The following is a 22,722-nucleotide window of genomic DNA, read 5'->3' as shown; positions in this document are numbered from 1 at the left end:
CTGTCCTCTCCCTTCTTTTCTGTGCTCTCCTCGCCTCTGCCTCCCTCTCTAGTTGCATCTCTTCTCTGATCAAGTCCAAAAACTCGTCCTCTCTGTCTCGCCGCCTTCGTGCTGCTGCTGTTCCTGCTGCTGCTGGTGGTGCTGCTGGTGCTGCTGGTGCTGCTGCCCCTGGCTCTTCCTCACCGTGGGCACCCACTGCTGAACTCGGCCCTGGTGTGTCCTCAGGGATTGAGGCGATGAGGACGTGGGGTTGGTGCAATGCCTCTGTCCCAATACCTTATCCATGAGGACAAACCAGGGCCAAGTTTCAGCAGTGGGTTTCCCACTCACACCCTCACCTGTCCCGGGACACTTGCAGAGCAAATGAACCATGGCTTGTTAACAACAACAGCACAATACATTTCAGCAAAGATGTGTGTATTCAATTTATTTATTTTTTTGTTCTTTTTTTAATTTTTTATTATTATTATTATTATTATTTGCCTGTATGGGAGTTACCTTCCCCAGCAGACCCATTTTCTCCAGAATTGCTCTAAAAAATGACACATCAGGACATGCATACAAAATACTTCAGAAAACATATTTCTGGATACTCAAATTTCGTTAAAACCTTTGTAGACATAGCTTGCATGACAGCACTACAAAAACACATAAAAGTGAAACACCATTGTCTTATCTACTGCTTTTCTTATTGTTGTGGGCTTTATAGGGTGAGTGATATTTCTTATAAGACACAAGTGAGATAGACGAGTGCAAATATTACAAATAGGTCGTTAAACTAATATTAGTACAAGTTTAGCCTCAAACCACCTGACGAATGAAGCCACGCAATGGTGACGAAGGAGTTAATATGAAGTTTATAAGAAAGAAAAACTTGTGGCTTTTAACTCTGGTTTCGCTAGCTATTTGAGTAAATGAAAACATAATACTTGCATTTAAATGTGAATTTGCTGTCCACCACCGAACTCTAGCCTCGTCTGCCTTAAAAAAAAAATGCCGTCGTCACTGGCGCGCAATGACTTATGGGGTAGGATAGGGTAGGATAGGCCGCTAAGGATCCTTTTAAGTATCCTTCCTTTCACGGGGAAAAGAAGGGTGCATTTGGCGTCACTTTTGAATCAGGGTAGCCTTCGTCGCGCCGCGATGACGCAAACGGCCTTAGAATACGGCCTTCGAAGGATGCAGAATTGAATTGGGACAGCCTTCATCGCGCCGCGGTGCGCAGTCAGCCTTCAAATGCGACCTTCGAAGGATGCAGTGTTTGAATTGGGACATCCTTCGTTGCGCCGCTGTGACGCAATCGTCCTTCAAAAACGGCCTTCGGAGGATACAGCCTTCACATTGGGACACAGCTAATGTCAGTAGAATGTCAAAATAAAGTGTTAGCAGATATTAAAGGGATAGTTCACCCAAAAATGTAAATTATCCCATAATCCCATAATTATCCCCTCAAACCATGAATATGACTTTCTTCTTTCAGCCAAACACAGAGTTATATTTAAAAAATCTTGGCTCTTCCAAGCTTTATAATAGGAGTGAATAGATCCTGAGTTTTTGAAGCTCCAACGCAGTGACCTTTGACCCGATGAATGACGTAATGATAAACCCGGAAGCGCAGAATATTGAGCAAAACAAAACCCCTTCAAAAGGCCTTCAAAAGGCCTTTATTTACCCCTTGGAGCCGTATGGATTACTTTTATGATGCATGGATGCATTGGATCCCATTATAAAGCTGGGAAGAGCCAGGATATTTTCTAATATAACTCAGATTATATTTGGCTGACAGAAGAAAGTCATATACACCTACAGGATGGCTTGAGGGTGAGTAAATTATGGGATAATTTTCATTTTTGGATGAACTAACCCTTTAAGTAGACCGTCTACTAGTAAACATTCAGTTGCAAAGTTATATATATTTTATAGAATATCTAAAGTGGACTATCAAAAAAAGTGGTACCAATGTTTATTCATTAATTAAATAATAAATGAATTAATATTTGATACATTAATAATTATAAAAAAATTATTACAATAAATGAATTAATTCAGTAATTTATTCATCCGTTATTGGAAAATGAATCCAGTGAATGTTAATGGAGTAACAAGTGAGAAAATGGCTGAAATGAATGAATATGAGAATGCATGAATGAATTAATGTATGATCGACTGAGTGATTCACTGAGTTATTTAGTCAGTGAATGATTAAATGAAAAGGGTAAGTAAGTCAGTGAGTGAATAAATGAGTGAGTTAACTTGAGGAGCAAGTGAGAAAACAACTGACTAAATGGATTAATGACATTAGAAATGAATTAGCAGTTTATCGAGTTTGTCAGTGAATGAGCAAGAGAATGCATGAATTAATTAATATGCAAATGAATGAGGGAGCCAGTAAATGAGTAAGCATGTAAATGTGGGGGTGATGAATGAGTGAATGGATGGATGGATGAAAGCCTGACTGAATAAATTACCATGTAGTTTGAGTGAGTGAGTGAGTATGTGAGGATTTTTGCACAGTTTCACAAGCGAATTTATGCAAATGCTGCATGTTGAATAATGATGAGCAAGAACAATGAAAAGACTGTTGTACAAAGCTATCTTAATGTTCTTCATTCTTCACTCTCTTTTAATCCTAATGGAAGTACATTCAGTATTCCCTTGACAGCCATCATGGAAACTATGAAGTGAGAACAACGCTCACCTCAGGTTGAATGCATGAAGCCAGGAACTTCCTGAGAGCAAACACTCTCGAAACGTTTGAGAGCCAGCAAGGTGAAGAGGACGACAAAATGACACAAGCCCTGTAAACAGTCTCAGGGACCCTGTTAGGACACACCATTATAGAAAGCTTTTCAAAATGAGCACTTGCCACTCCTGCTTGTTGCCTTGTTTGTTTATAGAGCAAAAAGACAATAAACAAAAGAAAGAAAGACTCTCTCCCTCTCTCAGTACTTCAATTCCTCAAAGCCAAAATCCATACAGTACCTTTTGACACGCAGGTGGATGTGTGACTGTGTAACCGAGAGCCAGATTAAGCTTTAATCTTAACAGTGAAGGGTCACAATTGCGGGGAACAGTGTTGGATTTAGTGACATTTGGCTCGCCTGTAAATTCAGTTGAAGAATTAGCAGCTTTTTCCACTTTTTTTCACCAAGCCAGAGGAACGGCTGTAAGCATGAGGCTTTGCTGAATGGTCAATGCGAAGACAAAAGCAGCCTTGGTTACGTGCTAGAAATGAGGCAGAACACACAAACTGTGTCAACTATTATTTGTCCTTTCAAGTGGCTAGTTTAGTGAAAGAACTCAAGGACTTTCAGCACTAAAGCAGTTTCTTATCCATTTTTGTTTGCTTGTTTCTTTATTTATTTCTTTATTCACTGTGCCTGTGTGTGGGCAATGAAAGCCGTTGGATTTTTTTAGCAAGTAAAGTTTACAAACAAACAAACAAATCCTATTTAGCATAGTCTCTCACAACATTCCTCAGCAAGTACACACTCACACACTTGCGACATAATTATGGTTTTAGGTGGCTTGAATGTCAAAAAACACAGGATTTGTCGGATGACTCATGAGAGTTGTGATGGTGAGTTAATCAGAACAGACAGTGTACGTCCTCCAAATGTCTAGACCTCATTTTTAAGATAAGATGCTGAGTCCGAGAATAAATGTCTGTTTCTGTACTCAGACCTCTCACCTCTCACAGCATGTGTGTGCGGATGTCAAAGCAAAAACTGTAAATATTTTGTAATTAAAAATAATTGAAAAGATAAAAAAAAATATACTTCCTTATTTTTATCATTTCTTATTGTTTTTTATTTATTTATTATAATTTTTTTTTTTTTTTTTTTTTTTTATTGAACAGAACAGGAGCCCTCAGTAAGTTATTTTTATTTATTTATTTTTCACATGAGGGTCCACTTATGGAGGGTCGGCGACCCATGCACCCGTCAACATTTGCTGTGAGATACACCTTTCGTTCACTCTCTCATCCTCACACAAGGCCTTCAACCATTATTACAACAATTAATACCTGCCATAAATCACAGAAAGAGAGAAAGTCAAAGAGGGAGATGAAACTTGTCATCTTCTGCACCATCTGTCTGTTTCACATTGATCGATGGATTCCACTCCAGACGTTATTGTTTTTTCTACTCCTCTTTACAAAAGGATTCATTTCATTTTTCTTCCCTCATTAATCACCCCATTCAGATGATATTGACAGGCACCATTTAACTGACACCGTTTATAATAGAGCATCACTGAGATACAAGTTAGGACATCCCAAAAAGGGAAGGAAGTATTTATAGACCACATGCCCTACAACTGAAGTGTCTCTTCGTTTTTTTGTGGACTTTAATTTATTTCCCAACAGTTCCACTATTATAAAATCAAACGAACACTGTACTCATTTACTACTATATGTATATTTCAAAGTCTTTTGGTAATGCTTTCTGATGCCATCACTGCACCACCGCAGTTTTCCGTTTTTATATATAATATACATTTTCCCTCTTGGCCTCTAACAGTGGTTTCATAAATGATTCAGCCTGCAGTGTAAGACCGATCTCATTTTAATTCTTGCAGTGTAAGACCGATCAAATTTTAATTTCTTCCTGTAATATTAAGTCATGGTCATAGATGCCTAGGAATATCCTTAAAAATTAAATTAACTTCACATTTATCAGGACATTCTCTCAGGCATCTTTGGGTTTCTGAATGTTCCCATTTTGAGGCACAACTACAGGTTGTATCCTTAATGAAATGCAAGGTCCCCTTTCCTATTGCCGTTTTGTCATGCCAAGGGAGTATGCAGGGGGCGCATTGAATGCCCTACGACAAGGCCTTTTTGCTAATGAGGATTCATACTCTGTTCTTTTGCTGGCCATATCAGAGGCTTTAGTAACTCGCTTTGTTGTAGGAAAATCACAGGGGGTTGTCCACAAGGACAGCATGAATGATGCTAAGTGAAGACAACCTCACCTACAGCACATGCTAATGGCTGGGCTAGAGGATGTAGTTTGATGGTGGTCCACCATCATCTCTCTCTCTCTCTCTCTCTCTCTCTCTCTCTCTCTCTCTCTCTCTCTCTCTCTCTCTCTCTCTCTCTGATCTCTCCAAGATTTGCACTGTTGGCACCAGTAAAACCGACGTTTGGCATTGGCAAGGTTTGGCTATAGCAGCCCGACCATGAATATTGACTGTGTAGTTCTCGACTAACAGTTTTGATGGAAACAGGAGAGTCAAGGTGGCATTTAATTCTGCATTGAGTTGGGCAGCTGTGGTTTTATTATTTTTGTATACAATCCGGGTTAGTGCCTGGATATCCCTTTCAGACAGCTTCCTCTTTCGTACACAGTTACTCCTGTTGGATGTGGTTTGTCATACATGGTGGTATGCCGAAATTAACCAAATTAATTTGACTAGTCTAACGAAATAAGACGCTACCAACAATTTGTCCTCTTTTGAACTCTGATATGTCTCCCATTATTTTGTGTGGATTGCAATATTTTTTGTGCAACGGTGCTATTGCTCAGCTTATTCGACCTTCACACTCTGTTCATACTGATGGAATGTAAAATCAGTGAAGATTGGCCACCAGGCCGTGCAAATACATAAGCGTGAAAGCTGCAACACTATATTGGCTTGTGTTTCAGTGTCATTGTCCATCTCCTGTCAGCCAGCCAGCCAGCCAAATGGGGACATTACATAGAAGTATTGGTTTTTATACTGTACAAACTGTATATTTTATCCTCTTATACAAACCCTAACCCCAAACCTACTCATCACAGAAAACTTTCTGCATTTTTACATTTAAAAAAAACCCTTTAATTACTTTATTTTTATACCCGATTTAGAAATGTTCCTGAAGGAAGGTTTTTGGAGATTTTGTCAGGTTTTGGTTACTTCTGGGAACAAATTTGTCCCCAAAATATAGTTAAGTAGGGACACACACACACACACACACACACACACACACACACACACACACACACACACACATAAACACAAACACAAACACACAAAGAAACAAACACAGATGCACAATAATTCATGGGTTATGCTTCCTTACATTCAAATTCAACAGTTGTAATAGATAGAGGTCTATCGTCTCCCTCAGCTCACTTCTTTTGCTGTATCTCAAGAGTGTCTTTGATCAATGTTTGATAAAGCAGAATAGGCTGCCCACAATATGCTGCAAGGTAGTGCTTCTGAAAGCAATCAGCCCCAAGACTTATATTCAAAGGCCAGCTCTGCCCGGATCACATTCCCCCACTTGCCTCTGTATGTTTGTTCTAGTGAACACTTTTAGATGATTTAATGGGTCAAACAGGACGGCAGAAGGCATTCAGAGGTTTCTTGCATCCCTCAAGGCCACTGATCCTTCAGTCTGTGCGGCGTTAGCATTAACCCAGGCCACTCCTCCGGTTAAACCTTGCTGTAGAGGCCAGTGTAGTGCTCAGGGTGATGGCGTCTCGCTGATTACCCTTGAATATCCAAGCAACTCAAGTGTCATTGAATCAGCTTTGTAGAAAAGTGAACAAGGGATAGAGGAATGCATCGCTTCATCAGTGAACCGTGGGGTCACTGGGAGGAAGTGGAGAAACTGAAGTGGTCAGTAATTGGACTAGAAAAACATAGTTATTTATCTTAGATAGTGTGTTATAATTGTGAAAAACTAAAAACAGATTACTGTTCATCTGAATGTTGCTATAGCAAACAAGCAGCAATTATCATAAGTGTTGGTTCAGTGGAAGTCTACAAGGAAAGGAAGACTGATGCAGCAGGTCGGGAAGGGTATATAGTAGAAAGACTAACTCGGATATGATTATAGGATGAAGAGGTGCTAATGAAACCCTTAGAGGAACAGTCAATCACGCAGTGCAAAAGATGCTTTCAAGCGGTATCGTGTTTGTTAGTGTGTTCGGATAAAAAACCAGGTGTTATATAAACAGGCAGGCTCATACATTGAGTAAAATCATGAAAAAGCTCTAAGGAGAAAAGGAGCACCATTCCCACAGAAGAAGCAAAAGGTGTTACTCTGTTTGATGGAAAAAGAGAAGAGAAAAGGAAAGAGAGGTGAAAGATACTCAGAGAGAGAAAAAGAGTGAAAGGGGGTGAAATTATTGCCGATGGTGCTCAGTCAAGGTCATAGAGCACCTCAACGGGCTCTTCAGCAACTGCTCTTGAAATGTGGTAGAAAGAGAGAGCTAGAAGTTAAAGAAAGATAGAAATCAATAGACTGTCTCCTTGGTTGCCAATATAACCCTTCTACTCACCAAGGCCTGCAAAAATAAAAGAAAGAACAAATATTTGATATTACAAATGGATGGAAACTAATAAAATGCAAAACCGAGAGGAAGACAGCAATAGAGATATTTGGCATTTAATTGTTTAAATTCTATACTGAATGCAAAGAGATCTCATTCATTACTGAAGTCCAGATATGGTTTAATTTCCAAAATGAAAAAAAAAAAGGCTTTATTGTGCATACATGCACAACATCAGTTTTTTATTTCATCATTGGAGACTTGGAACTACTATATGTGATCTGTATATGCAATATCTTTTTGATTTACAAAAAAAGTGCCTTAAAATGAACATTGGAATGGAAAGAATAGTTAGAATAGTTTTTAGAATGCATTTTCTTTCTTTAGAACTGAAACAAAAAAGCTTCATATTTGCATTGTAGCAAGAATGACAAATAGTTTCATCCAAGAGAAGTTTAAATTTCTGCACCTCACCTTAAAATAGATGATCATGAGTGGTAGATTGCTAATATCAGAGATCCAGCCTGACCTAATGCATACATTTACAGAAAGCTTATTTTACTTTTGTTAATACATTTGGAGATTTTGGAGAGGGCAGATGTGCTGCTCAAAGGCATGCCAATGGCCATTGTAACGTAACCACAAAAGAAATAGGAAAATGCGGAGTTTCAAATGGAATGCAAAAAAGGACAAAGGCCTATTACATGCATTTTGCAATAGGCACAAGCAGACGTGAGATGTTGACCCTGGAACGGCATATGAGAGGAAACTTTTATCAGTCGCACCAGTTCTGGTAAACAATAGCTGGTGCATTTTAAAAAGTTTGTGTGTGTTTGTCACCTTTATCAGATCCTGTCTACATATTCACCCATCCAGGAAATACATCTAATGAAAGAGATTGGTATCCCTATCACATATTAAAACTTTCTGAAAGCTTCGTCTCACAAAGGTGTCAGAGACTTATGCTAATCCAACCAAGTAAAGGCCCGTTTCATGGTTCTGAGAGGTTTCTTATTCTCTCAAATACTTATTATACAAATACTTTTGTATGTGTATGTCATTGTTTGCAAGTATATGTGTGTATTTTCTCCTCATAATTAGCTCTTTATGAAACAGTATCGATTAGTCATTGATTTCAGCCTGTTAAATGCACATTAGCAGTCTGACTAGCATCTGATTCAAAGAAAAAAAGGTGGATGCAAAAAGCTTACCACACACCTAGACCTTTGTCACAGGATCTTGTTTCAGAATATCTGATGCGGAAGAAAAAGATGCTGCATGCTAATATTTGAATTTAGATTTCTGTGACTTTCTCAGTGTAATCACAAAAAGCAGAGGCCTTTTCATCTTTTACATTTTGTAATTGCCGGGAATATTGAAGGAACATAAATTTGTCGCCAGCGGCTTTTGTGACTCCTGTAACAGTCCTCCCATATGAGCTGAGTTATTGTCTGAATGACCTTCTCCAGAGATGTGAAGAACAGGGCGAAACAGACATATATTAATAGATTTCAAATCATTAGTCTGGGTTATCTTACAAGAGCAGATTTTAATGGTAATGTACCGCAAACTGCAGATGAATCACTGTATCATAGGAAAGAATTTTACTGTAGTGAATCTTCTAGCCTAATATATAAAAATAAGACAAAGTATTTGTTGTTGCCGTAAGGATGTTAAGTAATTTTCTTTCAAAAGCCTGCCCTAAGTATTCCACCCTGGTAACAGCAAGATAAAATGAAAAGAAAAGGCCAAGGGCGACAGTTAGCCGAGCAGTTTGTGTTAATCTGTTTGTTTTGATTTTCTTTCTTTTTTTCAAGTGCTGTGCATAACGTGGCACACTTGAAAAATGAATCCAGAAACGTCTTCCATTCTATAGAAACAAGTTTTCAGTTTTTATGTCACGATTTTACCCTATACCAGGACAAATTGAGACTGGAATTTATTTTCTGTTCCATTAAAATGCTGCACTGAACGAAACTAGGCAAATGGCTTTCTAGGCCTGCTGGTTACCTTCTTAATACACTATTCGGCCCTGCAGGCAAAAATTATAGTCTCGGCTATGAGAAGCAGTGCTGAGTCAAACAGAACAATAAATTAGGAGACATGAGTCTTCTCTGTGGGATCACAATTGGGGTCTGTTTCACAAGCACTTGCCGAGAAAAAATCTAGATATGCATATGTTTAGTGCCTGCACATTGTGTTATCCATGTAATTCTGTGTATTTATGTGTGCCAGACCCCACACACGCATGAATACTCTCGCTCGCCTGATTTTACATTTTCTTTCTATTACCAAACAATACGCGTGGGACTGTAATATTATATTTGTAATTCTACAGATTCCTTCACTTATGATGCTGTCAGAGTCACTCAATCTAATCTTAGTCTCACAATGCCTTCCTCTGTTCTTCATTTGTCTCTGTTGATCTCTGTCGACAGCACCAGGACTAATTAACTACTCAGCATTCATTTCGTATGGTTATTTCACACATACTCACCGCTCAGATTTAGCTTTGGAGAATATTTAACCCTCCTGTCAGGAAGTAAAAGGATTTTTAAACTTTTCTTCGTGGGAGGAAATGGTAGTCTCCTCTGGCAGATTCACCTGCCCACAATTCCCATCATGTAAAAACATTTCTGCTTCTCATTTTCCAATTCAAATATGAAATGAATCAACCAGTTCTAAGAGAACATTCATGTAGGTCAGTGCCTCAGAGTTTAAAACACTCTGAGGCAGAATCATATTTTGTACTCCTTTTATGGTTTATTTTGTTTCTGTATTCATTCTATTATAAAAGAAAATGTGGATGTTTATTTGTTGTTTTGGTGGATCATAAGGGAATCTCTGAATGCTTTGGTAACATTTTCACAATGAAAGCCTTTCCAAATGAACCTAAAATCTAATCTAGCACTGATCATTACCAGATTAAATGCTGGAGGGTATTTGGGCATTGTCCTTGTTTCCTGTAGTCGTTCAATTTCATGCCAATTTATCCCAATGCACAGTTACTTGATTGGCTTCTGCTGAGGAGGCTAATTACCCATTGTTGGAATGCAGAATCTCACTTAGTTTGTGAGTGCACTCTCGTCCACTTCATTAATGGAAGATGAAGATGTGTCTGAAAGGAAAAGAGAGTGTTTGAGGGAGAGCAATAGAGAGAGAATGAGGAAATACTAAGATAAGGATTCTCATCAGGTGAGCCACAATCAGCTTTGTTAACTTTATAACAACAGAGTTTTATTGTTCAGTGTTCTTTTCAATAAACTGCATGGTTTTGGCTCGTTTTTGCACTTTGCCTAAACTCTGAACCTATAGTATTTGAACAACTAAAATATTAATCTAAAAGAAATATCAAAGAATTTTCTGACCTTTATGTGATATATAAAGTTCAGTGTTTTTGAAACAAGTCTCTCATTCTCACCAAAGCTGCATTTATTTCACAGCGATACTGTGAAATATTATTACAATTTAAAACTAGATGTACCGCATGGCGGTACAAAATATGACCGCCGCTCAGGCCTGCACTGGCTTTCCACAAAAATAAATGACGTGGAGCAATTTGGCTGTATTGCGTGTTTATGTATATACCTAAAAAAAGTAGTAGTATGTGTGTGTGTGTGTGTGTGTGTGTGTGTGTGTGTGTGTGTGTGTGTGTGTGTGTGTGTGTGTGTGTGTGTGTGTGTGTGTCTGTGCGTGTATGTATGCGTTTGTACATGTGTGTGCGCGTGTGTGTTTGTGTGTGTGTGTGTCTGTGCATGTGGATTTGTATGTGTGTGTATGGGTGTGTGTCTGTGCGTGTGGATGTCAGTGTGTGTGCATGCCTGCGTTTGTTGGTATTCCTGCATGTGTGTGTGTGACAGTATCATCCTAAACCAGCAACCCTTCGCTCAACACCACCATCTACAGGCCGATGAGTGTACAGCCACTAAATGTGCACATAAATGAATTTATTTTATACCCCCCCATGGATGAAATTCTACAAAACTTAGCATACCCCCAGAGGATGTCAAGTTAATCATACACATGAAATATGGTGCAGTTCTGAACATCTCAACTGAAGATAGGGGCGATTAAAGCAGAATAATATTGCATTTTCATTTTTTATGGGAGGGGCGCAAATCACAAATGAGTGATTATGGGCTAGGTTGATGTGGGCCCTTAAGAGCAACATACCATAAAAATGTCTTCATCCTCGGTGCCACGGTTCAGGTAGTTATTTAGGAAAAACTGAATTTTTGGGGTTTGGGGGGGCCCAGCGCGGGGGGGGAGTGGCCCCCGGGGACCAAACGAAATTTTTCCGTAAAAGTCTAGTGGGGCTACATGCCCACCAAATTTCATGTTCCCCGGTGTTTCGGTGTCCCTGGTATCGTTGACGAAAAATTCAGTAGATGACAAAAAAAAAAAAAAAAAAAAAGAAACTTTGACAATCCCTATATGACCGCTTTCGCTAGCTACGCTAGCGGCGGTCATAATTACTGTTTTCTATTTTAATGTAGGCCTATATTAAAATGTAATATATTCAAGTGATGAAAAAAATATATATATTATATTATATGGATTTAATTATCAGTGTTGAAAACAGTTGTGCTGCTTAATAATGTTGATTAATAAAACATTATAAATGTCTTAACTAGCTGTTATTTTTGATCAATTTCCTTACTGAATAGAAGGATTGATTAATTTCTTTCAATAAATAAATTAATAACTTAATGACCCTAAAGTACATGTGTGTGGTCTCCAAATACTTTTTGGTGTCACTGTGTAGTGAGACAGACTACAGAAATGCTACAGTTCATAAACAGACTTCTAGTTTTAGACAATTTCAAAGCCGCTTAATACTGATATGGTCTCTTAGCCCATTGCAGCCCATGGTGTTCATTCTTTGTGCCCACCAGCATGTCTCCCAGGAGATGCTCTGTTCTTTTATAATGGGGCCTGGAGTGTCATATTAAGCTCACTGTAAATTTGTTTAAAAAAAGTCTTGTGGCTTTTATGCACTTTCTTTGAACCTGTATATGATTGCATTTAAATGCTCTCGTGCTTATGTGTATGTGTGTGGTACACAGGAAAGTGACTATCCAGTGATTATTTTAATTTTTTATTGTAGGGCTGTTTGACTTTTTTCTGTCATTTGCTTTATCTCAAGTCTCCAGAGAAGAGGTGAACTATCGGGGTCTCTGCATGCGCCTAAGGAACTCTATTTAGATGCAGGGAAACATGTCTGTATATCAGAAAACTGCCCTCCCCTGCAGTGAATAAACCTATTTCTTAGCCGGGACAGGTCGTGTCATATTTTCCCTGTGCATTTCACATTTTCTGTCTATAGAGGACAATTTCAGCTGTGATTTAGGGATTTGTACTTTTGATCTTCTTCTCTTCTGTTAGTCTTTACTGATAAAGTTTAAACGATTGTTGTGTTGATCACTTAGACATGACGAATGACAGCCATTGGAGCAGTGTTCTCAAACCAGAGTATTAGTGGTGAGATTCATCACGTTGCACATTTTCAGCTGCTTTTTCCTAATTAAAGCATACATGGTTAGTTGTGGGGCACAGAGCACTGTGGGTACTTGTTATTCCCACACAGGCACACACGTAACATGCCATCAGTCTACACCTACTACAATGCACAGCCTAACTGATGGGGTGAAAACTGCAATTACCCACATCGTTATTAGACATCATTCGGTTCTAGGGCTACGTGACTGGCTTTATGAAGTGATAATTACCCACTTGTCCATCAGTAATAATATAATAATGTCATAATAATGACATTACATCACATTACCTTTGACAGGTGTCTTGAGTTATTAATACAGCTAATTGAATGACGAGTAACCTCCGATCTGGTGAATTATGATGACTCCCTGTAGGCCAGTACAGCGAAGTGCGGTAGTTTCGCAGAGATTCGGATTGTAGTGTATCATTTGAACTTGTGAACTCAATTACCCTCTATTACCACAGAGATAGGGTGCCAATGGTTGCCTGAAATGGATGGATCTTTCCGTAACTGATCATTTGTGCGTCTTCCAATATTACAATGATGATATTCTGACTGACAACTGAAAATAAATTCAGCAAGTCAAGTCAACAGTGCCGTCAGTCACCATTTAGACAATGTGCTGTAAATATTCAGCACAACGTTCAATTTTGTGCGACTTTGATTCCTATTATTATTTTATCTGAGCAACTCTCAGTGATAGTCAGTGTATTTTTAGTCTTTTATGATGTCTATTATCTATAGTTCATATTGTCTAGTATTCATTGGTATTGTGTGTCTCTCATTGTGTTTTACAGATACAGTTTCCATGAATAAGATCCTGAGCCAGAAACTAGGAACAGGAAATGCTATGGATATCCTCAGTGCAGTGGATTTCTCCTTCACATAGCATTTTGAGTGGATCACTTCTTCATTTTTGAACTTCTAAACTCGTCTTCCCATACGTGGCCATCAGTGGCCATGAGTGGAGGGAGCTCTGATTGATACAGGGGACAGGAAACGGCATCAGAGGATGGGGGCACCTGGCGGGCCAGTTGTGGGTGGGTTTAGCTCTACAACATCCTCCCTAGACCTCGTTGGCTGGATGGCCTGGCCTGGTAATACCACTGTGAGCCTGAACCAGAGCTTCTTCGGAACCGATTACAGCGTCAATCTCCCCTCCTCATCTTCATCTTCTCCTCATGGGGTCGAAAGGAAAGTGATGAAGGAAAAGAACTGGCCAGCCCTGCTAATTCTTGTGATTATCTTTCTGACAATAGGAGGGAATATTTTGGTTATTTTGGCCGTGTCATTGGAGAAGAAGCTGCAAAATGCAACAAACTTCTTCCTGCGGTCCCTTGCAGTGGCGGACATGCTGGTCGGCATCTTGGTCATGCCCATCTCGCTCATTAACATCCTGTATGGTGAGTTGACGCAGGGATTTTCAAACTATTTAACGCCATGGACCCTAAAATATAAAGATTTCCTTCCTGAAATAAAAAGATAGATATATATTTCCATTTAAAGACCTGTGTATATTATGAAAAATTATGAATATTATGAACATACGGAAAACTTGTTTTACATATGTTTTATTTATAATATCATTCATATCTAATATTTATAATATGATACTCTTAATATAAATTATGTCTTTTTAAATTTTTTTTACTTATTTATTTGCATTGAGCACTATATTACTCAGAATTTTTCTATGGTTGCTGTAACACCTTGGGGAACCCAATTTGAAAACCTCTGATTGAGCATAAAGCTCACATTCATATTCCACAACGTCATCAGGATTTGCAGTTTGGAGTGGTGTATTGTGGGTAAAGAGTTAAGGGGTTAGTTCACCCTTTCTGTCATTAATTACTAACCCTCATGTCATTCCAAAACCGTAAGACATTCGTTTATCTTCGGAACATAAATGAAGATCTTTTTAATGAAATCTGAGAGCTTTCTGTCCCTCCATTGACAGTCTACGCAACTACCACTTTCAAGCCCCAGAAAGGTAGTAAAGACATCATAAAAGTAATTAATGTGACACAATGGTTTGACCTCAATTTTATGAAGCGACGCGAGTGATTTGTTTGATCAACAAAAAAAAAACTCTTTATTTACAAAATATTCATCTCCAACGCGTGTTCACGATAGCACCACGATGCCAGTGTGACACGAGAGCAGACTTTTTGCAGGAATGCACATAATATTTTCTAAATAATTGTGGGTACAGATTGCTAAAATATTCCAAGCTGGTCTATAAGCCAATGTGCACTGACTTTTAAGGTGTATAAAAATGCAAATGGAAACTTTAAAATAATGCATCCCATTAGAAAGTCCCCATCACCTACAAAATATAGCCTCACGAGAAGCCACACTTCCCGTAATATAACTTTAGTGGCATTTCCCTTTAAAACCCAGGGGCTTTTTTCACTGGTGCGAGGCAGTCCTTCTCCTCCAAATAACACGGCTCATTATACAAATGACACGATAGAATATACCCTGGTTAAATAACACATTTAATTGGTCTCTTTCCACCAAAACTCATGAGATGATAACTTCTATTTTGAAAAAAAAAAATAGTTAGGGTTTAGGTTTATTTAGTTGAGAGATTGTACATGAGTTTAATTATGTATAGTACAGACACTGACAAATTTATAAATAAAAAGGGCCAGAGGTGGCAAGATTTAATAGCTTTATAGCACTGTATAGTGTGAAATCTCCTTTCACAGAGCAAGAGAAAGAGAGAGACAGGCCGTGGGGGGGCATATGGAGAGAGACAGAATCTTCTTTGGCATTGCTTTGCTCAGAAGCCCACAGAAGTATTGCCTGTGGCAGAATTCAGATCGTTTTCCAGTCCGGCCGCCTCGGAGTAACTGAGCTGTCTGCTTCAGAGTATTTCTGGCTCTTGCTATTCATACATGGGGCCACACTGTCCATATATCCTCAGCCATGGGGAGCTCTTTCAGAATGCGTCGCCTCGCCAATCTCTAGACATGTGTGGGTTAGCCGAAATCTCTCAGACTCCTTTCATATTGATTGCAGAAGATGTACTAGCTTTAAATGATCTTAGGTGCTTGTCAGTTGTAGATAGTGCACATGATGAGCTTGCATTTGTCAGTTTGAGAGGAGAGGACGTTATTGATCACAAAGAGATATTGATCAGTACAGCATCCTGCAGACCCTCAGAGCAAACAGAGCATTGGAAAAGAGGCAATTTAGTTGCGGGAGAGAGCAAACTGGCATGGATGCATGCACATAGATACTCTGGCACTGTCTTTTTAGTATCACTGATATAGGTTTTTTTTATTTTTTTTTATTAGATTTTATTTTTTATATTTTCTGTTTTCATTTTAATTTTAGTAAAAGTTTAGTTCTAATCATTTTTATTAGATTTGTTTATATACAATATATGTAGTAATAGATATTACAGAAATCGAATAGAAAATAATAGATATTACAATAAATTGAAACAATGCAAATATTACAAAATGTGACATGAAAAGTGTAAAAGTCACTGGTTTTTATAAAGTATCAATGCCCATAGGTGATACCCACAGGTGAAGTAACAGCGTCTCTTGTGCCTTCTCTTCTGTAATATTTGCATTGTTTTATTTTTTGTAATATCGATTACTTTCCCATCCAGTTTTTTGAGGAGAAGCCACCAAAAGAACTAGATCAGAGATCACAATTTTTACCCGACCTAAAAAGCATCGGCAATAAAACATTTCAAACGTATACATTGTGAATGAATGATGTATATATATAGCTCATTTCCTATGTACTTCTGTACACCCAAAGCACTTTACAATCAATGTCAGGTTTCTCTCCTCAACCACTACCAAATTTTATTACATTAGCTGATCAACTTACAGTATTAGACTTGTTGCTTTCCATTGTCAACTGCGCTCATTCCTGTTGTGTTTCCTCAATCTGGCAGGAGGAGTCTAAGGAGGAGGGGGTGGTGCAAGCAACTCTCTCCAGTATTTTGAATTTGGACTGTGGTACCCATTTCAACCACCTAGTGTCAATATAATTTCCTATTATCAATGTAAAGCCGCTTTGGAACAATCTACATTGTTTAAAGTGCTATATAAATGAAGATGACTATTACATACAGCACCTTTAAAACATGGCCACAATTTAAAGGAGCATTTCACCCGTGGGAACATTAATCTTTATTGAAAGTGGGTCATATTTGTAGTAGAAATGTAACATAAATTTCGAATTTGCTGCCTTCTTGACCGAAGGAAAGACAGAAAGTAACTTTAGGGCGCATTTGTATGGAACTCCCACAATGCACCACATTGCACAGCTCCGCAAGCCACTCCCACTAATTTTCACAAAACAAACGTCCGTGTCCTCGTCTGATTCAGAGATTTCGTCCAGGAGAAATTGGCATCATTGAAATTCTTTGCAGTAGATGGACTCTATCTCTGTGTTCGTAGGCGCACAGTGAGAGCACAGGCACCACCAGTCCGCCCCAGCTCGAGCCAGTCCGGGCTCCTCGTCCGCGACAGGCAGGTCTTCTGCTTCGGTTGCAGAAGCCGCAGCAGCCGCCTCCTGTTCCTCCATCAGCCTCAGCTGCTCTTCGCTTTTTTGCGGCTCGTAAAGATAGCCACAAACATCTGATTCGAGCATCAGACTTTCGAAATCTTCTTCTTCCATATCATATTGAGTACCTTCCGCCATTGTCATAACTTCACATCTGGCTCCACAGCGCCTGTTAGCTTAGCTTCCAAACAAGATGGCGGATATTGCTTTTAGTTTCTGCAAGTGAAGTCCCACTCACTGATCGGTAATAGGTCTGTAGCATGAATGGGTCCCACCCCCTGGAAAAATGAGGAACGAGCGTTTGTAGTCTCCACCCTCTATAAAGATATGGGACTTCCTGCTTAGAATGACGCAAAATGACGATTTTTACATCATTATAAGCAGGAACTGCAACACTGAAATCCGTATTTCTCCCGTCTCAGGGGAAAATGAGGGAATAATGCACAACCATTCAAAAATATGACTGGGTTTCTAACGATACAAAGCTTAATGCAAATGTGTGAAGTGTCCCTTTAAGAATTTGGAACGTTGTAGTAACTTGTTCCCTCTTTTGGATTTAACTAAAACAAGGGAACTAATTATTACTCCTTGGCCATGGTTTAGTAAAAAAGGGGGAACAAATTAAGAATTTTATTTGATTTCACTAAAACAAGGGGATGAATTGGTAAACTGTGGCCAGGATTTTCTACGAATGAATAAGGAACATGGTTTTATTTTAGTCAACGATGATAACCTTGCTCTGGCATGCACAAAACATAGGCCACATAAAAGAGTGTTAATAAAAACTCAAGCATGCATTGGTATACAGGCAACCTCTCATATACTGTACTGACACAAAATTGCAGCAACCTTGTGTGCCACACACATGTTTCTTGGGTTTTGGTGTCTTACAACCAGAGGATAAGGAAAGATACACCCACCAACCCACACACACAAACACATAAGCACACAGATTGAACAGATAACGATGGAGTGGAGGGCTTCTGCTGCATGTCTGCTTGTTGTCATAAACAGTAAGCCTGTGATGGCCATTACCAGCAAGCTGTCAGAGCAAAATATTATGAACTGTTAGAATGTGTGAATGTGTACACTCAGACACCCACATACGAATGCTCTCATGCTCATAAACTCAGACACGCCTATGCCAACACACAAACACACAGTTTTCCACTGCAGTGATTGAGACAATGATGGATTTCACACTCCTCATTTCATTTACGGTGTCTAAAAGTGTGTGCGATTGTGTGTTTGTCTGTTTGGTGGGGGGAATGCACTACATTTGTGATTGAGCTAGTATGTGACTTTCATAAGATACAGCCATCTGACCTTGATTCAGTCTGTTTAATCTGTGTGAGTTGGGTGTTATGTTCCAGTGCATCATCTCAAAAATGGATGAAATATATGGTGAGATGGGGTTTATGATGAGAGATGAGTGTTGTACAGGGGCGTGTCTAGAGCATTTTCAGTGGGGGGGCCATGCTGGGGCACTGCCTCCAAATGGGGTGGCCGCCAGTGACCAAAAAAAAAAAGAAGCTAAATTCTACAGTAGCCTATATTACGTAAATCCTACTGATTTTATTTTTTTAACTTGAATAAAGTTACTTGTAAACAAATGTAGTAATAAAGCACATTTTTGATTAATTTAGTTTTTTGTCATCCCTGCATCCATTAAGTTAAATTTGAGAGCCAGTGTTTATTATTTTTTGTGTTTTCATAAAACTAACAAGTTTATAAAATAAAAGCAATTTTAATAATGAGCCATTTTAAAAACCCAGAAGCAGAAACGATGTCAACTATTTTCTTTTAATTAGTTTGGCCATTACAATATACAGTAGTTTTATTCACAATCTCTTTCAAATAATAATAATAAAAAAATTAAATAAAAACAAATTCCCCCCACTGTAATAATTCAAATGGTTTGGCCAAAACATCAGTGTTTCATTCAGCATTTCTTTCAGACTCATTTACAAAAAAGCTGAGTAACTCAGAGTTAAAGGGATGGTTCACTTTGAAATTAAATTTTGGTATGTTTTAGCTTACGTATGTTTAAGGGCATTCAAGATGTAGGTGTCTTTTTTTCCGCAGTAGTTTCAATTTTGATATTTTTAGGTCAAACCATTCTCTATAATGCAGGTCTATGATCACTATCTCAAAGAGCATGCACAATGAAGTCCAAATTAAACAATTCCCCATCGTAAGTACACATTGATGGCCTAAGACACGAAACGAGCGGTTTGTGTGAGAAAAAGAGCAGTATTTATATCGTTTTTACCTCTACACAACCACGTCCAAGTGATCTGAGGGCGCGCGCGCTTCCTGGTGTGTGACGTGTGCGCGCGTTCTAGCTGTCTGCGCAAGCTCCGGAAAGAGCCGGATGTGTACAAGAGGTAAAAAACGATATAAATACTGTTCGTTTTCTCACACAAACCGCTCGTTTCGTGTCTTAGGCCATCATTGTGTACTTAAGATGGGTTACTTACTCACAACTTGCGACCGTTGTTTCTCTGGCGCTGCACTTCTTTGAATCGCGAACTTCAGTAGAGTCTATAAACTGATTTGGCCGTAAAATGAACCAATCACAAGACATCTTATAGGGGGGGCACCTGGGGTGGCCAATCGAATTTCAGGGGGGGCCGGTGCCCCCCCTGGCCACCACGTAGACCCGCCCCTGGTGTTGTAGCCTGCTCACATGCATGGAAGCATAGAAAGACGGACAAGGAAAGAGCGAGCCAGTACAGTCGGAATGAGCTTTAAGATGAGCTATATACTGATAATCAGCCGCTCAGATGGTGTTGAAATGATAGACATCTCACAAACCAAGTATGCCTTACGTCTGAAGGGTGGTTTTGGGCCTTTTAAGGTCAAGTTTCTATTTATGTTACGCTGCACATTAACTCTAGCCACTTTTTTTCCAAACAAAATTATTTCAATTATTGTATTTGAAGAGTTCAGATGCAAAAGCCTTTAAGTGCCATCTGAAATTTTCTTCTAGAATGATAATTTTTCTCAAGCTCGTATATTTAAGTTCAATAATTTCACTTAAATGGCAATGCAAATTACCTATTAATTGTCATTTAAGTGAAATTACTTAACTTAAATATACAAGCTTTATAAAAATGATCATTCTAGAAGAAAATGTCAGATGGCTCTTCATTTATAAATAGTTTAAATTTATTCTATGAATTTAACCATTACATTGCTTTGTGTAATATGTTTATATGTATATATATAGTGGCTTGCGAAAGTATTCAGACCCCTTATTTTTTTCAGAAACCCCTTCAAAAACAGATATGTGACAACATTGCAATTTAAAAAAGAAAAACTGAAATAAGTTGCACAACATTGCACAAGTATTCAAACTCTTAACTCAGTACCTTTATAGCCTCTTTTTGGGTATGATGTGACAAGCTTTGCACATCCGCATTTGGCAATTTTCTGCCATTCTTCTCCTCAGATACTTTCAAGCTCTGTCAGGTTGGATGGGGACCCATCGGTGAACAGATATTTTCAGGTTTCTTCAAAAGATGTTCAATTGGATTCAAGCCCAGGCTCTGGCAGGGCCACTCAAAGACATTCACAGAGTTGTCCATAAGCCACTCTTGCTTTTCCTTAGCAGTGTGCTTAGGGTCATTGACCTGTCGGAAGGTGAACCGTCTGCCCTGTCAGAGGTTCTGAATGCTCCGGACTAGGTTTCAATAAGGCTAACTTATATTTTCCTTCTACTCTGACAAGTCCTCCAGTCCCTGCCGCTGAAAAACTCCCCTACAGCATGATGCTGCCACCACCACACTTTACTGTGGTTATTTACTGTGGTTATAAGGTGCTTTAACTAAATACCGAGTTAAGAGTTTTTATGCTTGTTTATATGTCAGTCGGTGAACACAGCAAGAGCGCGTAAGTGTTTTTTGCTTAATAACCAGTTCTGTTGTTGTTTAGTTTACTATTTGCCACTAGGTCGGACTATTTTCGATTCTCTGCCTATTTAAAATTTTTACCCTTCACAATAATCTGTATTTTAATTACACACGTTCCTATTATGAATAATAGTCGTGTCTGATAAGTGTTGCAGTTGTTTTCTATTGCACTTAAGTGTAGCGCTGTCCGACAGTGTAGTTTCGATTTCTCCCATTTGCGGGATATTTGCTTTTCCTGTGGTAATTACAAGGGCTGGCACAGCAGTCCTCACTCAAGCGTTTGAAAGCATTATATATATGTAGTGTGTGCGCTGCCACGGCCTATTCGAGTTAACTTGAGTTACTTGAGAGTAACACTTGATGATGTATGATGTAGGCTGTAGGAGTAGCGTAAGCTTTGACGCCTCTCGCAGTTCAAACAAACAGGGCTGTGCAACAAACTCAAGCTCCTCCGACATTTCTCTTCAAAAATTTTCGTTTTAGACTTCTAATTCGTGACTGGTGTTTTGTTTTTCTCTATCCTCTGCGCTTCCGTGTTCGTCATTACGTTGTGCGCCAAGGTCAAGGGTTACTCTATCGCCGTAAATTGATGCGTACGGCTGTCTGCCAGAAGCTAGTTATTTTAGTCGAGAAAGTTTTAAATATGGATATTTTTCTTACACAAATGCTTCACTTCGCTTCAGAAGGCCTTTATTAAAGTGTTTATTAAATGTTTGCCCCCCATACCCTGTTAATTATTTTTAGTTATTAACACTGTTTGTCTTTTTTTTCTGCCTCTCCTCTTCTGCCTCTCTTTATCCCACTTTGTCTTTTTCTCTTGCCCCTTTTTTAACCCCGTAATCTGTAACCTCACAGATTTCCTCTCATTTAGGGCCAGTGTAATTGCATGTGCTGTGGACAGCAGAACTTGAATGGGAAAAACAGACGATACGGACAAATAAACGAGGAGAGGAAACCCCTCACTTGCCATCTGTGTCAGAACACTTGCTGATCCCATGCTGGCAGAGAACTCTATTATCATTAATTTCGCTAACTTGGCATCAGACGTTTCCCTCATCTCCGGTTCAGGTGTTCTGAGCTCTAAAATGCTGTCTGGATTCGGACCAGTCTCATTCAGCCAATGATTGGAGTGCCTGCTTTTTCCCTGGGCTTCAATAAAATGTTAAATTGACAATGACTCACACCTCGTGTGGCGCTAATGTCTTCCGAACCCTCAGACATGCCCCTTCAGACCTGTAAACCTTGCTGTAAGAGTATCTGACCCTGCATTACAGCGTGTCCTTTCTGAGGAATGTTTTCATTTTGCCACTTCTGTCACCTAAAAGCGTATCAATTGAAGCCTGACATTTTGTATTACAGGTTGTAGTCAAGACCACCTAAACTGAGATAAAGTCAAGATCAAAGCTGGGCAAGAATGAACAAAATTCATCTTTGCATTGCAGAGTGGCAGTTCAAAGATGTTTTTAAAATCAAATTTTTTTTATAAAAATCAATATCACGTTTGTAGTCG

At 39.0% G+C, this 22,722-nt stretch overlaps 1 protein-coding gene across 1 annotated transcript in view; it reads left to right on the top strand.

The window, feature by feature from the left end:
• htr2cl1 (5-hydroxytryptamine (serotonin) receptor 2C, G protein-coupled-like 1) overlaps window positions 1-22,722 on the top strand; it is a 100,610-nt gene that overhangs the window by 74,615 nt on the left and 3,273 nt on the right. Inside the window, exons 3-4 of the mRNA XM_082149232.1 lie at window positions 13,563-14,242; window positions 17,193-17,352. Of these exons, the coding sequence (XP_082005358.1) occupies window positions 13,778-14,242; window positions 17,193-17,352 (625 nt within the window). The 5' untranslated portion in view covers window positions 13,563-13,777. The remainder of the gene's footprint in view (window positions 1-13,562; window positions 14,243-17,192; window positions 17,353-22,722) is intronic.

This window comes from Leuciscus leuciscus (assembly GCF_965113295.1).
Source record: "Leuciscus leuciscus genome assembly, chromosome: 2".
NCBI lineage: Eukaryota > Metazoa > Chordata > Actinopteri > Cypriniformes > Leuciscidae > Leuciscus > Leuciscus leuciscus.
This window is presented reverse-complemented; position numbering and strand designations above follow the sequence as displayed.